The following is a 19,318-nucleotide window of genomic DNA, read 5'->3' on the forward strand; positions in this document are numbered from 1 at the left end:
AGAGAGGCTGCCTGTAGTGCAGAGTGGGGAAGAATGGTTAGACATTAAAAGTCAGCAGTACTCAGAGACCAATGCAGGGCTGAGGAAGGTTATTGCCCACAAAATGGGAGGGTCCCGCTCCTCTTCCTAAAAGTCCTCTGGTTCCGGGACACAAGATCCATCTTGCTTTTGTCATCAGAAATGGAACCTGAATCAACAGGGGCTGACAGCTGCCTTACCAGCAGGAGGTTACAGTGGGGCAGGACCTTCAGGGAGGGCACACCCTCCTCCTGGGGCTCTCCAGGACAGCAGTACTCAGGAGGGATGAGGGCTCAGTGGGAGGAAATGGAAGAAAAAAAAAAAAATCCACAAGTGTTGCACAATCTCACCAGAATATGTTCTTAGGAAAGGATCTAGATGGAAAGGATTCATCAGCCCTTATGGAGGAGAAACAATGAATTTGTTTGGGGGCATGAGAAGAGGTTTTCTGAAAGAGGTAGCACGGGAACTGGGCCATCAAGGACTTGTGCACTGTTGACAGAAAAAGGAAGGGTCTACCAGGCAGAGGGCACAGCCAAGGCAAAGGCAAGGAGGCAGGAACATGGGTCTCTCTTGTATATACCTGTAGCTGATGCTGCCTTGGGGAGGTCGGGGGAGATGTCCAGTGTTGCCAGGCAACCAGAAGGCTGTCCACTCCCTGTCTTGTGCCCAGAATTTGTCACAGGGGAAATTAAAGGGAAAGGGAGGTCCCAGGCACAAGCCTGGCCACAGCCCTCTAACCTTTAGCCCTGGCCCACTCCAGGGAAGGGAGACCCATGGCGGGGGAGGGGTGGGGGGCGGGGGGGCAGGGAGCAGGGAGGTAGGAAACATGTGACCAGGGACTTTAGAATGCCATTTTTTTATAAATGAATTTTAAATTAATTTTTATTGGAGTATAGTTGCTTTACAATATTGTGTTAGTCTCTACTGTACAGCAAAGTGAATCCGCTACACGTATGCATATATCCCCTCATTTTTGGATTTCCTTCCCATTTAGGTCACCTGACCAGGGAATTTAAAACCATGTGATGAGTCTGGGAGGCACAGGGGACTATGAGGACCCCTAGAGGCATCTGACTCAGCCTGGAGGATCCTGGAGGACTTCCGGGAGGAGGTGATGCCTGGAGAAAAAAGCCAGAATTATTCTGGAGGATGAAAGAGTGTTCCTAGCATGATATTGACGCTTGCAAAGATTGGGAGGAGAGAGGGCCTAGGACTCTTCAGAGAAGCTGAGACTAATTCAGGGGCAGTAGTCTGAGGGTGGGGTGCCAGCTGGGGCCAGATCATACAAGGACTTGAATCGTGCAGACAAGGGGTTTGGACTAGTATGGGAGGAAGGTGAAAGTCACGGGATTCAGTCCCAAGGCCAAGACCACTCTGTGATTTCCATTCTCTCCAGAGACAGGAAGCTTACTAGTCACCAGGGAACCCAGCTCGGTGCAAAGGGTATCTTATGCTTTGGCTGCTGCTGTTAGTTTTGGTTTTGCTTTGGCGTGCTTTATTTATTAAGCACGCACAAAGGTATGCCAGAGAAAAACATGAAAACCCGCATGCCTTTCACTCAGCTTTATCAGGTTTTGACTCCTTCGTGTTTTTGAGATCTTCTTAAAAGTAAATAAATTATAGCTGATAGCCCCATATGCCCCCTCTGGTCTTATTTCTCTCCTTCCTTTCCCAAGGAAAATGCCCTCCCGAACTCGGTGTTTATTCTATTAAAACCTATCTGAATTATGTGTGCATTTAGACAATATATGGAGTTGTTTTGCACATCTGGAAGCTTTACCTAAACGGTACCATGGGGCTTCCCTGGTGGTGCAGTGGTTGAGAATCTGCCTGCCAATGCAGGGGACGCAGGTTCGAGCCCTGGTCTGGGAAGATCCCACATGCCGCAGAGCAACTAAGCCCGTGAGCCACAACTACTGAGCCTGCGCGACTGGAGCCTGTGCTCCGCAACAACAGAGGCCGCGATAGTGAGACGCCCGCGCACCGCGATGAAGAGTGGCCCCCGCTCGCCGCAACTGGAGAAAGCCCTCGCACAGAAACGAAGACCCAACACAGCCAAAAATAAATAAATAAAGAAATTTATAAAAAACAAAAACAAAAAAAAAGTACCGTGTGGTCTACATCCTTCCACAATTTATTTTTGTCCCCTCCACGTTGCAATTATGAAATATATCTATTTAACACTCATTCCTCATTAGAAAAAAAAAGATAAACACAAGAAAACAAATGCTGAAGTAAACAAAGAACAGGATAGAACTTCCTTCATTTGATAAGTGGCAATTTCCAGGAACCCACAGAAATGTCTTACTTGTGAATTATGAAAAACATTTTTGGTAAAATCAAGAACAAAATAAGGATGCCCGTCTTGCTATTTTCCCAGTGCAATAGTAAATAAGACCTAAAAATATTGGAAAGGAAAAGTGAATGTTAACAGTGATCATATTTCCAGAAAGTCCTAGGGACTTAACTTCTGGACTAATTAGAGGACTCACCAAGATTAACGTACAAGGGAACAAGTTTCTATGTTCTAGCAGTGAACATTGGAAAATAAGAAACAAATCCTCTACCTAATATACGAAAAGCCCTTGAAAGTTAAAGAATAATCATAACAAGACTATGAATAAAGCTGTTATTCTCCTAAGAATGTGTCTGAACAAATCAAGACAAAAAGTGAGTTCCCCAGAAGAACACTCAGTATTTTAAAGAGTTAATTCTCCCTAAATGAATTTATAAATTCAATGCTAGCCCAATTAAAATCCTAAATAGAGTTTTTGATAAAATTGTTTTATTGTGGTAAAATATGCATGACATAAAAATCTACCATTTTAACCATTTTATTTATTTTTTAAAAACTGAAGTAGAGTTGATTCACAATGTTGTCATTTTAACCATTTTTAAATGAACAGTTCAGTGGCATTAAGTACATTCACATTGTCGTGCAACCATCCCCACCATCCACCTCCAGAAATTTTCCATCATCCCCAACAGAAACTCTGTCCCCATTAAACACTCACTTTCCATCCCCCTCCTCCAGCCCCTGACAATCACCATTCTATTTCCTGTCTCTATGAATTGGACTCTTCTAAGTACTTCATATAAGTAGAATCTTAAATAGATTTTTTTGAGTCTTTTTAAAGACACTTAATTTGGAAATAATTTTAGAATCACAGATGAGTTGCTACCACAATACAGAGAGTTTGGTGTACCCCTTACCCAGCTTCCTCTGTCAATAACGTCTTACGTTACCGTCATACATTTGTCACAGCGAGAAAATTCTTACCGGTACAATACTATTAACTAAACTCCAGGCTTCATTAGATTTCATGTTTCTCCACCAGTGTCCTTTTTCTGTTATAGGATTGCATCCAGGATCCCACACTATATTTAGTCATTGTGAAACCCTGTAACTCATATTGGGATTTGAACCTGCACACTGGGACTCGAACCCAGCCCAAACCCAGATTGGGACTTGAACCCACAGTCATTTAACTGAGAGCACACACCTGGTCTCAGGACTTAATGACGTTCAGGTTCTTGATGTCTCATCGCAGAAAGAATTCAGCGAGACAAAATGATAGATAGGAAGTGGATTTATTTAGAGAGAAACACTCTCCACAGACAGAGTGTGGGTCACCTCAGAGTGCGAGAGTGGCACCAGGGTATGGGGTTGTCAGTTTTTGTAGAGGTGGGTAATTTCAAAGGCTAATGAATGGGAGGAGAATTCCAGCTATTTTGGGGAAGGGGTGGGGATTTCCAGAAATTGGGCCACCGCCCACTTTTTGACCTTTATGGTCGGCCTTGGAACTGTCATGAGACCTGTGGGTTTGTCATTTAGCTTACTGATGTGTTACAATGAGCGTATACTGAAGCTCAAGGTCTAGTGGAAGTTGACTCATCTGCCATCTTGGACCTATTTGGTTCTAATCAGTTTATGTCGTGTCCTCGGGCTATGTCATTCCTTTAAAGGTTGTGCCCTGTCCCCTTCCCTCCTGTTTCATTTGTATTAGTTTGTTCAGGCTGCCATAACAAAGTACCACACACTGGGGGGCTTAAACAACAGAAATTAATTTTCTTGGATCTGGAGGCTGGAAGTCCAAGATCAAGGTGTCAGCAGGGTTGGTTTCTTCTGAAGAAGAACAGAAGCAAAAAAGGAACAGAAGCAAAGGGGGGAAATGTAGGGCCTTCAAGACAAAATTGTAGGTCTCCCACCTAGAGTAATGAAAATAAAAACAAAAGTAAACAAATGGGACCTAATTAAACTTAAAAGCTTGTACACAGCAAAGGAAACAATAAACAAAACAGAAAGACAACTCACAGAATGGGAGAAAATATTTGCAAATGAATCAACTGACAAGGGATTAATCTTTAAAATATACAAACAGTTCATGCAGCTCAATATCAAAAACAAACAAACAGGGTCTTCCCTGGTGGTGCAGCGGTTAAGAATCTGCCTGCCAATTCAGGGGACACGGGTTCGAGCCCTGGTCTGGAAGATCCCACATGCCTCAGAGCAACTAACCCCATGCGCCACAACTACTGAGCCTGCACTCTAGAGCACGGCGTACCACAACTACTGAAGCCTGCGCGCCTAGAGCCTATGCTCCGCAACAAAAGAAGCCACTGCAATGAGAAACCCGTGCACCACAACAAAGAGTAGCCCCCACTCGCCGGAACTAGAGAAAGCCCATGTGCAGCAACGAAGACCCAAAGCAGACAATAATTAATTAATTAATTAATTAAAACAACCTAATCAAAAAATGGGCGGAAGATCTAAATAGACATTTCTCCAAAGAAGACATATAGATGGCCAAGAGGTGCATGAAAAGATGCTCAACGTCACTAATTATTAGAGAAATGCAAATCAAAACTACAATGAGGTATCACCTTACACCAGTCAGAATGGCCATCATCAAAAAGTCTACAAACAGTAAATGCTGGAGAGGGTGTGGAGAAAAGGGAACCCTCATGCACTGTTTGTGGGAATGTAAATTGGTACAACCATTATGGAGAACCGCATGGAGGTTCCTTAAAAAACTAAACATAGAGCTACCATATGATCCAGCAATCCCACTCCTGGGCATATATCCAGAGAAAACCATAATTTGAAAGGACACATGCACCCCAATGTTCATAGCAGCACAGTTTACAATAGCCAGGACATGGAAACAACCTATACGTCTATCAACAGATGAATGGATAAAAAAGATGTGGTACATATATGCAATAGAATATTACTCAGCCATAAAAAAGAATGAAATAACACCATTTGCAGAAACATGGATGGACCTAGAGATTGTCAAACTGAGTGAAGTCAGAAAAAGACAAATATCATATATCACTTATAGGTGGAATAAAAAAAATGGTACAAATGAACTTATTTACAAAACAGAAATAGAATCACAGATGTAGAAGACAAACTTATGGTTACCACAGGGGGAAGCAGGGTCAGGGGGAGGGATAAACTGGTAGATTGAGATTGGCATATACACACTATTATATATAAAATAGATAACTAATAAGGACCTACTGTATAGTACAGGGAACTCTACTCAATACTCTGTAATGACCTATATGGGAAAAGAATTGAAAAAGACTGGATATATGTATATGTATAACTGATTCACTTTGCTGTACAGCAGAAACTAACAGAACATTGTAAACCAACTATACTCTAATAAAAATTTTTTTTAAATTGCAGGTCTCGCCACCTATTCCTGCCACCAACAAAACAAACCAAAACAAAATCCACTAAAGTAAGTCGATTTTGCTGCATTGACATAAGCAGGTAACATTGAGCTGCCTATCTCATAAAACATCCCCAATACATGACACATATGAACAAAAGGAAAATAGTAAATTCAGAGAGAGTAATTGAAAAGATTCACAAAATGAAAATTCACACAAATCAGCTGAGGAAAAAGTCCCCCAGAAAAGGAATCAGGAAGTACAAGAAAACCGTAAGTCAACACTTTAAAGAGAATTAAATATAATCAAACAAGCATTTGAGGATATGAAAAATCATCTTACATCAAAAATTCAAAAACTAAAGAACCAAGTACTGATGTGGGCAGAAAAGAAAAACAGGGGTAGATGAAGAGAGATTTGAATCAACTCAGGAAATAAGTGGAAGAAAAAGAAAAAATTATTTCAGAAATGCAGAATAAATTATAAGGTACCCAAGAGAGAATAAACTCAAATGAAAGTGTAATAAAGGGCATTGGATAAAAGCAGAAAAACAACTAAGAAAGTGACAATGGGGACTTCCCTGGCGGTCCAGTGGTTAAGACTCCACACTCCCAATGCAGGGGACACAGATTCAATCCCTGGTCAGGGAACTAAGATCCTGCATGCTGCATGGCACGGCCCAAAAAAAACAGAAAGCAAAGAAAAGAAAAGAAAGTGACAATGACATGAAGAAAGAAGTGAAAAGGCATCAAGGGGAAATGAACAGAAATGGAATTTCAGACACTGAAGGAGTAATACATGCATTATTGTGGTCCTTGAAGAAGGAAAACAAAACAAGAAAACAGAGCTGATATTTAAAATCATAATCCAAAAACTTTCCAGAAATAGAAAATCACCTGAAATTACACACTGAGAGGGCTGGCCAGGTACTTGGGAAAATGAACCCAGATGGTCAACTCTGAGACATATTCCAGTCAGGCTACTTGATTTCAAAGATTAAGATAAAATCCTTAAGCCTTCCAGATCAAATAATTTACAAAGTCATAAGAATTAGACTGGTATCAGACTTTTCAAAACTAATGTTCAAAGCAAGACAACAATGGAGGAGCATTAAAAAAAAGAACTCAATGAATGAAAGTGTGAACCAAGGATTCGATATCCAGCCCAGCTGTCCTTCAAATACATACAAGAAATAAGGAACTCTGTACCCACTAGCCCTTCTTGAAGAATCTCTGAGAGGATTCCCTTCATCGAACAATGGGATGATTTTTTTCTCATAGAGGCATGAATTAGAAATTTGTAAATTGGTGCAGCCACTGTGGAAAACAGTCCAGAGGTTTCTCAAAAAACTAAAAATAGAATTGTGATATGACCCAGCAATTCCACTCCTGGGTATTTATCTGAAAAAAACAAAAACATTGATTCAAAAAGATATATGCACCCCAATGTTCATAGCAGTATTATTTACAATTGCCAAGACATGGAAACAACCTAGGTGTCCATCAAAAGATGAATGGATAAAGAAGATGGGCCACATATATATACATATATATATATACATATGTACACACACACAATGGAATACTACTCAACCATAAAAAAAGAATGAAATTTTGCCATTTGCAGCTACGTGGATGGACTTGGAGGGCATTATGCTAAGTGAAATAAGTCAGACCGAGAAAGGCAAACACTGTATGATATCACTTATATGTGGAATCTAAAAAATACAGCAAATTAGTGAATACAACAAAAAAAGAAACAGACTCACAATATAGAGAACTAGTGGTTACCAGTGGGGAGAGGAAGGGGAGGGGCAATATAAGTGTGGGGGAGTGGGAGGTACAAACTATTGGATGTAAGATAGGTTACAGGGATATATTGTACAACACAGGGAAAATATCTAATATTTTGTAATAATTATCAATGGGAAGTAACCATTAAAATTTGTATAAAAAATACAAATCCACAGCTAACATCATACTCAATGGTGAAAAGCTGAAAGCATTTCCTCTAAGATCAGGAACAAGACAAGGATGCCCACTCTTGTCACTTTTATTCAACATAGTTTTGGAAGTCCTAGCCACAGCAATCAGAGAAGAAAAAGAAATGAAAGGAATCCAAATTGGAAAAGACATAGTAAAACTGTCACTGTTTGCGGATGACATGATACCATACACAGAAAACACTAAAGACGTTACCAGAAAAATTGTATAAAAAATAAAAATAAGGCTTCCCTGGTGGCGCAGTGGTTGAGAATCTGCCTGCCAATGCAGGGGACACGGGTTCGAGCCCTGGTCTGGGAAGATCCCACATGCCACGAAGCAACTGGGCCTGTGCGCCACAACTACTGAGCCTGTGCATCTGGAGCCTGTGGTCTGCAACAAGAGAGGCCGTGATAGTGAGAGGCCTACGCACCGTGATGAAGAGTGGCCCCCACTTGCCGCAACTAGAGAAAGCCCTCGCACAGAGACGAAGACCCAACACAGCCAAAAATAAATATTAAATAAATAAATAAATAAATAAATAAATAAAAATGCAATAATTTTTTTAAAAAAATAAATAAATAAAAAATAAAAATAATTTTTTTTTTTTTTTGCAGAAGAAAAAAGAAATTCTGAAACTCCTTCCTGTGTATTCTCTGGCTGAACAAATAAGCAAATATATTGTGGTTAATGAGAACCACATTTCTCACTGTTGGAGAAAAGGTGTTACAAATAAGGAAAGGGGAAAAGCTAGGGACTTCCCTGGCAGTCCAGTGGTTAAGACTCTGAGCTTCCACTGCAGGGGTCATGGGTTCAATCCCTGGTCAGGGGACTAAGATCCCACAAGCTGTGTGGTGAAGCCAAAATAAAAGAGGTGGGGGAGGAGGAAGACCAGCATGAACTCTGTGATGTTGGACTACAAGTAGGGTATCAGTATGAACTCATGGTTTTTAATATACGTGTCCAGATAAGTAGATACAGAAATACAGACATATAGTATGTCTATGTATGTCTATTTGTACACACGCATGTGTTTCCGAGCTCTGTCTCCCAAGACCTAGAACAATGGACACAGCAATATCAAAAGCACACCTAAACCACAAGATACCAAAATTAGTGGATAAAAGTTTGATGAGAAATGGAATATTTTCTAACTCCCAACGTTATCTCCTCGCAAGATATTTATTCATTACAAAGAGGAAAAGACTCACTTTGCAATGGAGTAAGCTGGTGGGCACCACCTTAACCAGATAACTGCGGTTAATGCCAACAATAATAGACATAGTGACATTACGTAACCTTTGAGATGAGGCACTGGGAAGTATGCAACACCACTTCTGTGGTATTTTTGCCAAAAAGGATAACCTCAATCTAATCAGGAGAAAAAAAAAACACACCAGATAAACTCAATCTGAGGGACAGTCTACAGAAAAATTGACCAGCACTCATCAAAAATGTCAAGAGCATGAAAGACAGGACAAGACTAAACCCTCACAGATTGGAGGAAACTAAAGAATGACAATTAAATGCTATGTGACATCCTGAGTCAGGAAAAGGACCGAATAAGGTCTGTAGTTGGGTTAATAATAGTGTATCAATGTGATGTTCCCGGATTTGATCATTATACTGTGGTCCATAAGATGTTAACCCTGGAGGAAGGTGGATGAAGAGTATTTAGGAACTTGTGTCTTTTCCCCAACTTCTCTTGTAAGCCTTAAAATCATTTCAAAGTACAGAATAAAATAAATAAATGCATCCAGCACTTCTTTAACCCATAACTTTTATCTCAATGCAAAGTTTCTATTGAGTTTGTGCCTTTAGTGGTTTCTCCACCAGCTGAGCTCCAAGATAGAGACTCAGGTGTAATTTATTTGGGACATGACCCTGGGAAGCATGACAAAGGCAGTGGGGATGTGAAAAATGGAAGGGAAGGGAACCGATAATGAGGATGTTAATAAGGAAGTAATGATGGTGGGCAACTGAGGCTGAAAACTTTGCCTCAGAGTCCTCCTTCCAGAAGGATAAGTGAGCTGGAGTATTTAACCATTAACTCTGATCAGTCATTGGAGATGTGGTGGCATCATCATTCCTGAGCATTCCTGGCTGCCTTGTACGTGGGTAGGGAGGACTCTGATGGTCAGGAAAAGTCTTTAGGTGGCCAAGTGTCTCAGATGCTGGGCATTGGATGTGTGGGGGCTGGTACACCCAGGAACATGCATCAGTCAGCTTAGGTTGCATTGCAGTAACAAACAATCCCAAAACAGCTTAGAACAACAAAAGCTATTGCTTGCTTATATGACAGGTCTGTGAGGGTGGGCTTCTGATATTCCCAGTCATATGTTGAGTCTGGGGTATCATTCCTTCTAAAGCACTTGAGTGGTTTTTTCTTGGCCTCATATAATTTCTCCCCATGCATGTACCAATCAAAACTCCACCAAAGACTGAATGGAGGGGGACTCCCCTGGTGGCACAGTGGTTAAGAATCCACCTGCCAATGCAGGGGACAGGGTTCAGTCCCTGGTCCGGGAAGATCCCACACGCTGCGGAGCAACTAAGCCCGTGCGCCACAACTACTGAACCTGAGCTCTAGAGCCCACGAGCCACAACTACTGAAGTCCTCGCGTTCTAGGGTCCGCGTGCCACAACTACTGAAGCCCGCGCACCTAGAGTCTGTGCTCCGCTACAAGAGAAGCCACCACAATGAGAAGCCCGCGCACCACAATGAAGAGTAGCCCCCGCTCGCCGCAACTAGGGAAAGCCCAAGCACAGCAATGACGACCCAATGCAGCGCCCCCTCCACCAAAAAAAAAGATTGAATGGGGACCGTCTGCAGATTCTTAGAGCTCTCTCTATTCAGTTCTCTCTTCTTGGGACTCTGTCCGTTGAATTCTAGCCTTTCCAGCCTGCCTGAATTACCAACTCTATCTCTTCAAGCCAGTGAGAACTCAGAGCTCTGCTTGGGTTTACCTTCCCTGCACTGCAAACTGGAAACTCCTTCCAGGCAGTCAGCTGGGCCAATTGTAGGGCTCACCTTGTTTCTCCCCTTTCAAGGACCACTGCATTACACTTATCTCCAGAGACTGAAAATAATTCTTTCATATACTTTGTCCAGTTTCTCACTTACTTCAAGCAGGAGCTGGTACCGCATCTTGGCTGGAAATTATCATGGGGATCTCTTAATTCTGTCTTTACAAACACAAGCTGGTAAATAGGAATTATAATAATTACTGGAGGGATTTTTCTTGAGAAAAGCCATTCCAGCATTCACTGAATTTGGACAGTGTGATTCCTGGATCATTTTTGTTTTCAACACAGTTCAACGGTTTCCATTTTTTCCCCCTTTGTCCCCTTTTATTTCACTGGAATTATTTTTAATAATCAATTATGCTAGCTTCATAGAATGAGCTAGGAAGAATTCTCTCCTCTACATGCCAGGTGCATGGCTGGGAGCCGAGGTTCTGGAATTCCTCTGTGGACAAGTTAATAAGAATCTGCTACACTATGCCACAAATAGCAAATACACCCCAGCATCTCAGCAATGTAACACAACACAGTCATGGCCAAAACACGCTCTTGCAAAACTGTTGCAGATCAGAGAAGCTATCTTGCATCCAAGTTGCAATTGTGGGTTCCTGCGTTGGCAAGGGGAGAGAAGAGTGTGCAGGGAGGTGACCACCAATCCTTCTTAAATGTCCCAGTCTGGAAATGACATGGTCAATCTAGTCTCAGCCCATCTATTTACCAGGCGTGTTTCTGATGCACTGCTTGAAATGAGTCCCATGAGCCCAACCTGAATTTGGTTCAGTTCCCCCAGACGCAGGCCTTAAGACAAGGATTTCAGTACAAGAGGTTGATTTGTTGTGTCATCCTCAGAGGGCACTAGGAGAGAAGGGAAGGAAGCCATAAGAAAGCATTATTTTTTTTTAATTTGTATTTATTTTTTGGCTGCATTGGGTCTTCGTTGCTGCATGTGGGCCTTCTCTAGATGCGGCGAGCAGGGGCTACTCTTCATTGCTGTGCGTGGGCTTCTCATTGCGGTGGCTTCTCTTGTTGCAGAGCACAGGCTCTAGGTGTGCGGGCTTCAGTAGTTGCAGCTCACGGGCTCAGTGGTTGCAGCACGCGGGCCCTAGAGCGCGAGGGCTTCAGTAGTTGTGGCTCGCGGGCTCTAGAGCGCAGGCTCAGTAGTTGTGGCGCAGAGGCTTAGTTGCTCCATGGCATGTGGAATCTTCCCGGACCAGGGATCGAACCGTGTCCCCTGCATTGGCAGGCGTATTCTTAACCACTGCGCCACCAGGGAAACCCCAAGAAAGCATTATTGGCATTATTGAGCAGGTGGCTTATTCCTCTTGCTAACCTCTAAAAGCTCTGAAACATGCCTCAGAGTTGTCTAAGTCAAGAGCAGAGAGAGTTGGGATATTACCCACCAACTTATTGAGATTTACCTCGTACAGCACATCCATAAGAAGTACAACACGTGGTAGACAGAATAACATCTCCCCTAAAGATGCCCATGTCCTAATCCCCAGGACTTATGAATAGTTTATGTTACATGGAAAAGCAGGAAGTAAGGTTGCAGGTAGAAATGAGGCCCCTAATCAGCTGATCTGAAAATTGTGAGATTAGACTGCATTATTCAGGTGGGCCCAATGTAATCACCGGGTCTTTTAAATGTGGAAGAGGGAGGGAATTCCCTGGTGGTCCAGTGGTTAGGGCTCCCTTCTTCCACTTCAGGGGGCACGGGTTCGATCCCTGGTCAGGGAACTAGATCCCACGTGCTGCAGCTAAGACCCAGCGCAGCCAAATAAATAAATAAATAAATATTTAGAAAAAAAATTTATATGAAGAAAATCATAAAACTTTACTGAAGGACATTTTTAAAGTACCCAAATAGGGGAGGGAGGGTGGGGGAGGATGGATTGGGAGTTAGGGGTTAGCAGATGCAAATTATTATACATAGACTGGATAAACAAAATCCTACTGTATAGCACAGGGAACTATATTCAATATCCTGTAATAAACCGTAATGGAAAAGAATATGAATAAAAAATATATATGTATAAAATCACTTTCCTGTACGCTGGAAACTAACACAACATTGTAAATCAACTATACTTCAATAAAATATGTTTTGAAAAAATAAAGTACCTGAATAAATAATTGGTTCATGAATCAATGAACACATAGATAGCTAGACAGACACATACATACCTATATGTATTGTATATGTATACATATATGTATATATGTACATTCCCAACCAAAATTACAAACTGATTCAAAACTGTATCTGGGAAATAAAATACACAGTAGTAGAGAAAAACATATTGAAAAAAGGCAATGTCCTAGTGTACATCAAACATATTATCAAACTATAGTAACTGAAAAAAACAAAACTATAGTAACTGAAACAGTGGCAAAGGAACAAAAATAAGTTCAGTGGGACACATAATGCAATGTATGACTTTATTAAGGGGATGTCATGGGGGGGCTGAGGGGGGGCTGAGACCATCAATAGATGAAAAAAGATGGTCTATAGCCTATGGTGGGATGGGTCTTAGAGGATAAGGGGGTCTCAGAATCTCCCTCAGGATCTCGAAGACCTCCGTACAGGAGGGGGATGGGAATTCACCAAAGGGAAAACCAGAAACGGATGGGGCCTGAGAGGAACCAGCAGACCGCATGTCTCAGTCGCCTGATCTCTGCGAACCAAGACAGGGTGGGGTCGGGGTGGGGGGAGGCAGTGACCCTCAGAGGGCTGGGCAGGGAGCCGAGGGCTTCTCACAGATCCAGGAGTTTTGTGTGCTACATTTGCCATCATTCCAGCCATCGTTGTACAATTCCACACAGTCCTCATCTTCGTGGTTGTTGGGTTCCCCTTTTTTCCAGAAGCTGTGAACCCCATGAGAGCTCTGAGCCCCCTACTCCACCCAGAGCCCACCCCCAGGCCCCCCTTTAGAGGAGCTGGTCCCTGGGCTTTGGAGGCAAATTGCCAAGTACCAGGCAGAGGGTGGTGAGGAGTTTGGAGGCAGGGTTTTGGAAATGTGGGTTAGGGTTGGAATCCACCTCCATTAGCATCAGCTCTGGCAACGTTAAAATGCAGATTCTTGGGCCCTTACCCAGACTTATAGGATCCGAGGTCCCCACCACCACCACTCCCACCCCCAGAATGAAGGCAGGACTCTGCATCTTCACCAAGCGCCTCAGGTGATACTTTCCAGTCCCAGAGTCTGAGCAACCCTGCTTTGAAGGAGGGGCGCCCCTGCCCACACCCTCAGGCCATTGTCACTGGGAGGTCACCTGAGTTGGAGGGGGCTGTTGTCCACCCATTTCCAGGAACCCTCATTGTGGTGGTCACTGAGGCCAATCCAGGTGGGTTTATTATATCTGACATACCAAATCTTCAGGAATTTCTGGGGGTGGGGGTGGGGAGAGGGGTATCAGGAGGAAGATCCCTGAACGCCACACGTCCCATGTTTGCCCACGTTCCCATGGTCCCCTGCCTCCCATGGAAGTTCCTTTCACAGTCTAGCCTATAGCCCCTACTCCAGTGGTATGTGTTCACATGTGCATGGAGGCTGTGGGTATGTGTTAATATACATACATGTGTGGATATGTGTTAACTTGTGTCTCAGTTGACACACATTATGTGTGGTCTCAAGGGTACTCTGAATTCCTTTTCTGTCCAGACATGGGCTCCTCTCAAACATGTTCTTCTTTCACTTGACCTTCCCGAGTCCATTATGGTTCCTCCTCCAGGAAGTCTTCCCTGACTGCCTCTCACCTCTCACCCCCATCTACCCCGTGGACCTCCATCTCTCAGAGGGCAGAGGAGTGCAGCGGAAAGCTCTCTGTTGACCAGTCATATGGCCCAGCCCCAAGGGGAACCTTGCCCAGCCCACCTGCTCCTCAGGACTCTTGATGATCACCAGCTGGGCCCCAATGTCCTGACAGGCGGAGACAGCAGATTTCCAGTCACTCTGGGTCCAGGAGAATAAGTAGCAGCTTCCCTGGAAGAGTCCCCAATTCCAAGGACAGGGACGGCACAGGCCAGCTGGGAAGGAGGAATGGGGTTGGGACAGAGAGGTCACTTGGTTCCTAGGCCCCAGACACCTGCATCAGATCTTGGGAACCTAGGGCCGGCCCCTGTGTTCAACTGTCAGCTCAGTCCCCAAGAAATCCATGAGAAAGGTCCCGGCTCTGTCCTGCCCTCCTCAGCATGGCAGCCATAGAAGGTGGGTCCCAGCCCCACCCGCAATCCTGTGACTTCCTCTTGACCTTGGCATGGGACCCTTACCCAGGGTGGCATTCATCCAGGTCAGGTGCTGCAGGATCTCCTCCAGGTTTGATTGCATCTGCCCCTGTGCAACATCAGCTGGAGGGAGAGGACCTCAATTATTAAGCACCTACTGTGTGCTTGGTGCAGAGAGGGCCCCATGACACAAACGAAAAAACTGAGGCTTAGAGAGTGACTTGCCCAACATTGTCAGCCCCCAGGACCTCTTGCAGGGCTCCAATCCCCTCCCCCACTCCTGCCCTCTCTCCTTCACCCCTGGTGGTGATGGCTGGTCCAAGGTCATGCTCCCTCGGAGCCCCATCGCCTCTCTGACTCTGGAACCCGGCGTCCAGCCCCTCATCCAGGCTGTTGTTCTCCTCGTGGTGGTCCCCCAAATCTCTCTGCAGGACCTGGATCCTGGAAACTACAACAGAGCAGAGAATTCCCCCTTTATGAGCGCCGACTCTATACCTGACCCCGTGCCAAGTCCAGTTTCACGGTCTCAGGGAAACTAAGCTCCCCACAGGGGAGGATGCACTGCATTTCACGTGAGGAAGCAGGATCAGAGAGGGGGAGTAACTGGCCCATGGTCACACAGAAGGTGACACGGATCCCAAACGCCCCAGCCCTAGTAGGTCTGGGGAATGTGGAAAAGGGCAAAGACCATCCCAGAGAGAAAACCCAAAGGGACCCAGGACTCCAAACCCCCAGATGCTGACTCACCTTGAACCAGGGTGGTCAGCTGCAGCATGAAGAAACCCAGTGAGATGAAGAGCAGTAGGGGAAGCAGAGGGTTCCGGGCCAGACACCCTGCAGGACCAGCAGATGGGCAGAGCTTGGGGCTCAGGGGCAGACCCTGTCCCACCCCGCCCCCTAACCGCCCCCTTCCCCAGCTGCCTGCTCCTGAACCAGCCACTCTGGTACCTGGTGAGCTCCTCAAACTGCGTAGGAGTCCAGGGTGTCTCTCAGCCAGTCTCTGGCCCCCAAATGTCTCCTCCTCTGAATAGGACAGAGCACATGCAGTTGAACTTGGAAGCCTGCTGAGCCCTCTCTCAGAACTGCAAGCTGGAGACCAGACCCTCCCCCTTCCCTGCAAGCTGAAGGCCAGACCCCAGCACCCTCAGGACACTGGGGCCCTGTCATCCCAACATCACCCCAGACTGGGGGGTCCAGCCTCACCGGAGCCACCCGGCTCCTTGGGGTTACACATCTCTGCCATCCTCCTTTCCTCTCTGCCCCTCTTTCTAACTCCTCTCTGGACTATGGTTTTTATAACCCCACGTATTCCCCTCTGTAGCCCTTCCTCAGATCTGTTCTTTCTCAACTCAGGAAGAATGAGGAACAGGATGGGGATAACACTTCCTCTCAGAAAAATCCGGGGAGGGATAAAGCGCCTGACACAACTGAGAGGTCAGTTAGGATCGGGCAGAAGCTGTGCAGTCAACTTTGGTGCCAGAAGGCACTGTTCCAACCCCTATCCAGTCCTGGGACCTTCAGCCTCACATTCTCAGAGCCTCAGTTTCCTCAACTGTGAAATGGGACGATTACCCTGCCTCACACTGTAATTGTAAGGTTTAATACAGCGCACTAGTAATGGGTATAAATTGCCTATTCTAATGATGAATACTCAGTAATAACAACACTTAAGCATGTGCCCACTGTTCCCCCTGGTGTGTGTTCTCCCTCACTGTAGCAAGTAATAAGCCTGGATTTGCTAACCACAGGTGTGTTCCTAATGGTCTAACAGTTCTCACAATAGCCCTATGAGGAAGGTAGTTATTATTCTGCTTTACAGATGAGGAAACTGAGAAACAGAGAGGGCAAGCAACTGCCTGAGGTCACATAGCTCAAAAGCAGTGGGGCTGGGAGTTGACCCATGAGTCCCTGCTTAACCACTACACAAAGCAGTTACTTTTTTCCCCTTTGTAGTTACTAAGTATTTTGTAGAGTCACTTTGAAACTTTGTGTATTGAGCTTCCAATTTATTTCTGTATGGACCCTGGTCTCCTATCTGATGCAATTGGGTGTATGTTACAATCTAAAGTGAGTCTCTTGGGGCTTCCCTGGTGGCGCAGTGGTTAAGAATCCGCCTGCCAATGCAGGGGACACGGGTTCAAGCCCTGGTCTGGGAAGATGCCATATGCCGCAACTAAGCCTGTGTGCCACAACTACTGGGGCCCACGTGCCTAGAGCCCATGCTCTGCAACAAAAGAAGCCACAGCAATGAGAAGCCTGTGCACCGCAACAAAGAGTGGCCCCTCTCACCACAACTAGAGAAAACCTGTGTGCAGCAACAAAGACCCAACGTAACTAAAAATAAATAAATAGAACAAATAAACTTATTTTAAAAAATAAATAAAGTGAGTCTCTTGTTGACAGCATGTAATTGGATCATCTTTTTTATTCATTCTGTCAATCTCTACCTTTTAATTGTAGAATTTAACTCTTCTATATTTAATGTAATTACTGATAAGGTAGGGTTTCTATCTGCCATTTTGCTATTTGTTTTTCATATGTCTTATTTCTTTTTCATTCCTCAGTTCCTTCGTTACTACTTTTTTCATGTTAAATAGACACTTTCTTCCTTTTTTTTAAATTGAAGTATAGTGATTTACAATGTTGTATTAGTTTCTGGTGTACATCAAAGTGATTCAGTGCATATATATTCTTTTCTCATATTCTTTTCCATTATAGTTTATTACAAGATATTGTATGTACTTCCCTGTGCTATACAGTAAATCGTTGTTGTTTATCTATTTTATATATAGTAGTTTTTTATACAGTAGTTCACCCTCTCCAGCATTATTTATTTATTTATTTATTTATTTATTTATTTATTTTTGGCTGCGTTGGGTTTTCGTTGCTGCACACAGGCATTCTCTAGTTGTGGCGAGCAGGGGCTACTCTTTGTTGCCGTGCACAGGCTTCTCATTGTGGTGGCTTCTCTTGTTGCAGAGCACAGACTCTAGGATGCTCAGGCTTCAGTAGTTGTGGCACGGGCTTAGTTGCTCCACGGCATGAGGGATCTTCCCTGACCAGGGCTCAAACCCATGTCCCCTGCATTGGTAGGCAGATTCTTAACCACTACACCACCAGGGAAGCCTCCAGCATTTATTATTTGTAACTTTTTAAATTTATTTTTTAAATTATTTATTTATTTATTTATTTTATTTATTTTGGCTGCACCAGATCTTAGTTGCAGCATGTGGGATCTTCATTGCAACATGTATTGCAGGATCAGTTCCCCGACCGGAGACTGAACCCGGGCCCCCTGCATTGGGAGCTCAGAGTCTTACCCACTGGACCACCAAGGAGGTCCCCTGTAAATTTTTAATGGTGGCTATTCTGACCGGTATGAGGTGGTACCTCATTGTAGTTTTGATTTGCATTTCTCTAATAATTAGCAATGTTGAGCATATTTTCATGTGCCTATTGGCCATCTGTGCGTCTTCTTTGGAGGAATGTCTATTTAGTTCTTCTGTCCATTTTTTTAATTCTCTTGTTCTTTTATTTAACCAGTTTTTTTAAAAAAATAGATCTTTATTGGAGTATAATTGCTTCACAATACTGTGTTAGTTTCTGTTGTACATCAAAGTGAATCAGCCGTATGCATACATATGTCCCCATATCCCCTCCCTCTTGAGCCTCCCTCTCATCCTCCCTATCCCACCCCTCTCGGTTATCGCAAACACCGAGCTGATCTCCCTGTGCTATGCTGCTGCTTCCAACTAGCTAAATATTTTACATTCAGTAGTGTATATATGTCGATGCTACTCTCACTTCGCCCCAGCTTCCTCCTCCCACCCTGTGTCCTCAAGTCCATTCTCTATGTCTACATCTTTATTCCTGCCCTGCAACTAGGTTCATCAGTACCTTTTTTTTTTTTTAGATTCCATATATATGCGTTAGCATACAGCATTTGTTTTTCTCTTTCTGACTTACTTCACTCTGTATGACAGACTCTAGGTCCATCCACCTCACTACAAATAAATCAAAAATATAGAACGCTTCACGAATTTGTGTGTCATCCTTGCGCAGTGGCCATGCTAATCTTCTCTGTATCGTCCCAATTTTAGTATATGTGCTGCCAAAGCGAGCACTTCTGCCCATTTTTTGATTGGGTTGTTTTGTTGTTGTTATTGTTGAGTTGTATGAGCTGTTTGTATATTTTGGAACTTAAACTCTTGTCGGTCGTATCATTTACAAATATTTTCTCCCTAGTTGTAAGTTGTATTTTCGTTTTGTTTATGGTTTCCTTAGCTGTGCAAAAGTTTATAAGTTTGATTAGGTCCCATTTGTTTATTTTTGCTTTTATTTCTTTTGCCTTGGTAGACTGACCTAAGGAAACATTGGTACA

At 43.9% G+C, this 19,318-nt stretch overlaps 1 protein-coding gene across 2 annotated transcripts; it reads right to left on the reverse strand.

Moving 5' to 3' along the window:
• Positions 1-1,505: 1,505 nt before the first annotated feature.
• Positions 1,506-17,793, reverse strand: LOC309657605 (CD209 antigen-like protein C). Of its 2 annotated transcripts, XM_082455285.1 has the most exons (8): positions 16,141-17,791; positions 15,886-15,960; positions 15,685-15,771; positions 15,236-15,385; positions 14,983-15,060; positions 14,588-14,739; positions 13,986-14,098; positions 1,506-13,577 (listed from the first exon to the last, which is right to left on the reverse strand). In XM_082455285.1, exons 1-8 carry the CDS (start codon positions 16,178-16,180, stop codon positions 13,436-13,438), a joined length of 837 nt encoding a protein of 278 aa, XP_082311411.1. In that variant the 5' UTR covers positions 16,181-17,791; the 3' UTR covers positions 1,506-13,435. The 2 variants fall into 2 exon arrangements, with proteins under 2 accessions (XP_082311411.1, XP_082311412.1); XM_082455286.1 differs by lacking the exon at positions 13,986-14,098 and having other exon boundaries at positions 16,141-17,793.
• Between the last annotated feature and the right edge of the window lie 1,525 nt (positions 17,794-19,318).

This window comes from Balaenoptera physalus (assembly GCF_965194825.1).
Source record: "Balaenoptera physalus genome assembly, chromosome: 3".
Lineage (NCBI taxonomy): Eukaryota > Metazoa > Chordata > Mammalia > Artiodactyla > Balaenopteridae > Balaenoptera > Balaenoptera physalus.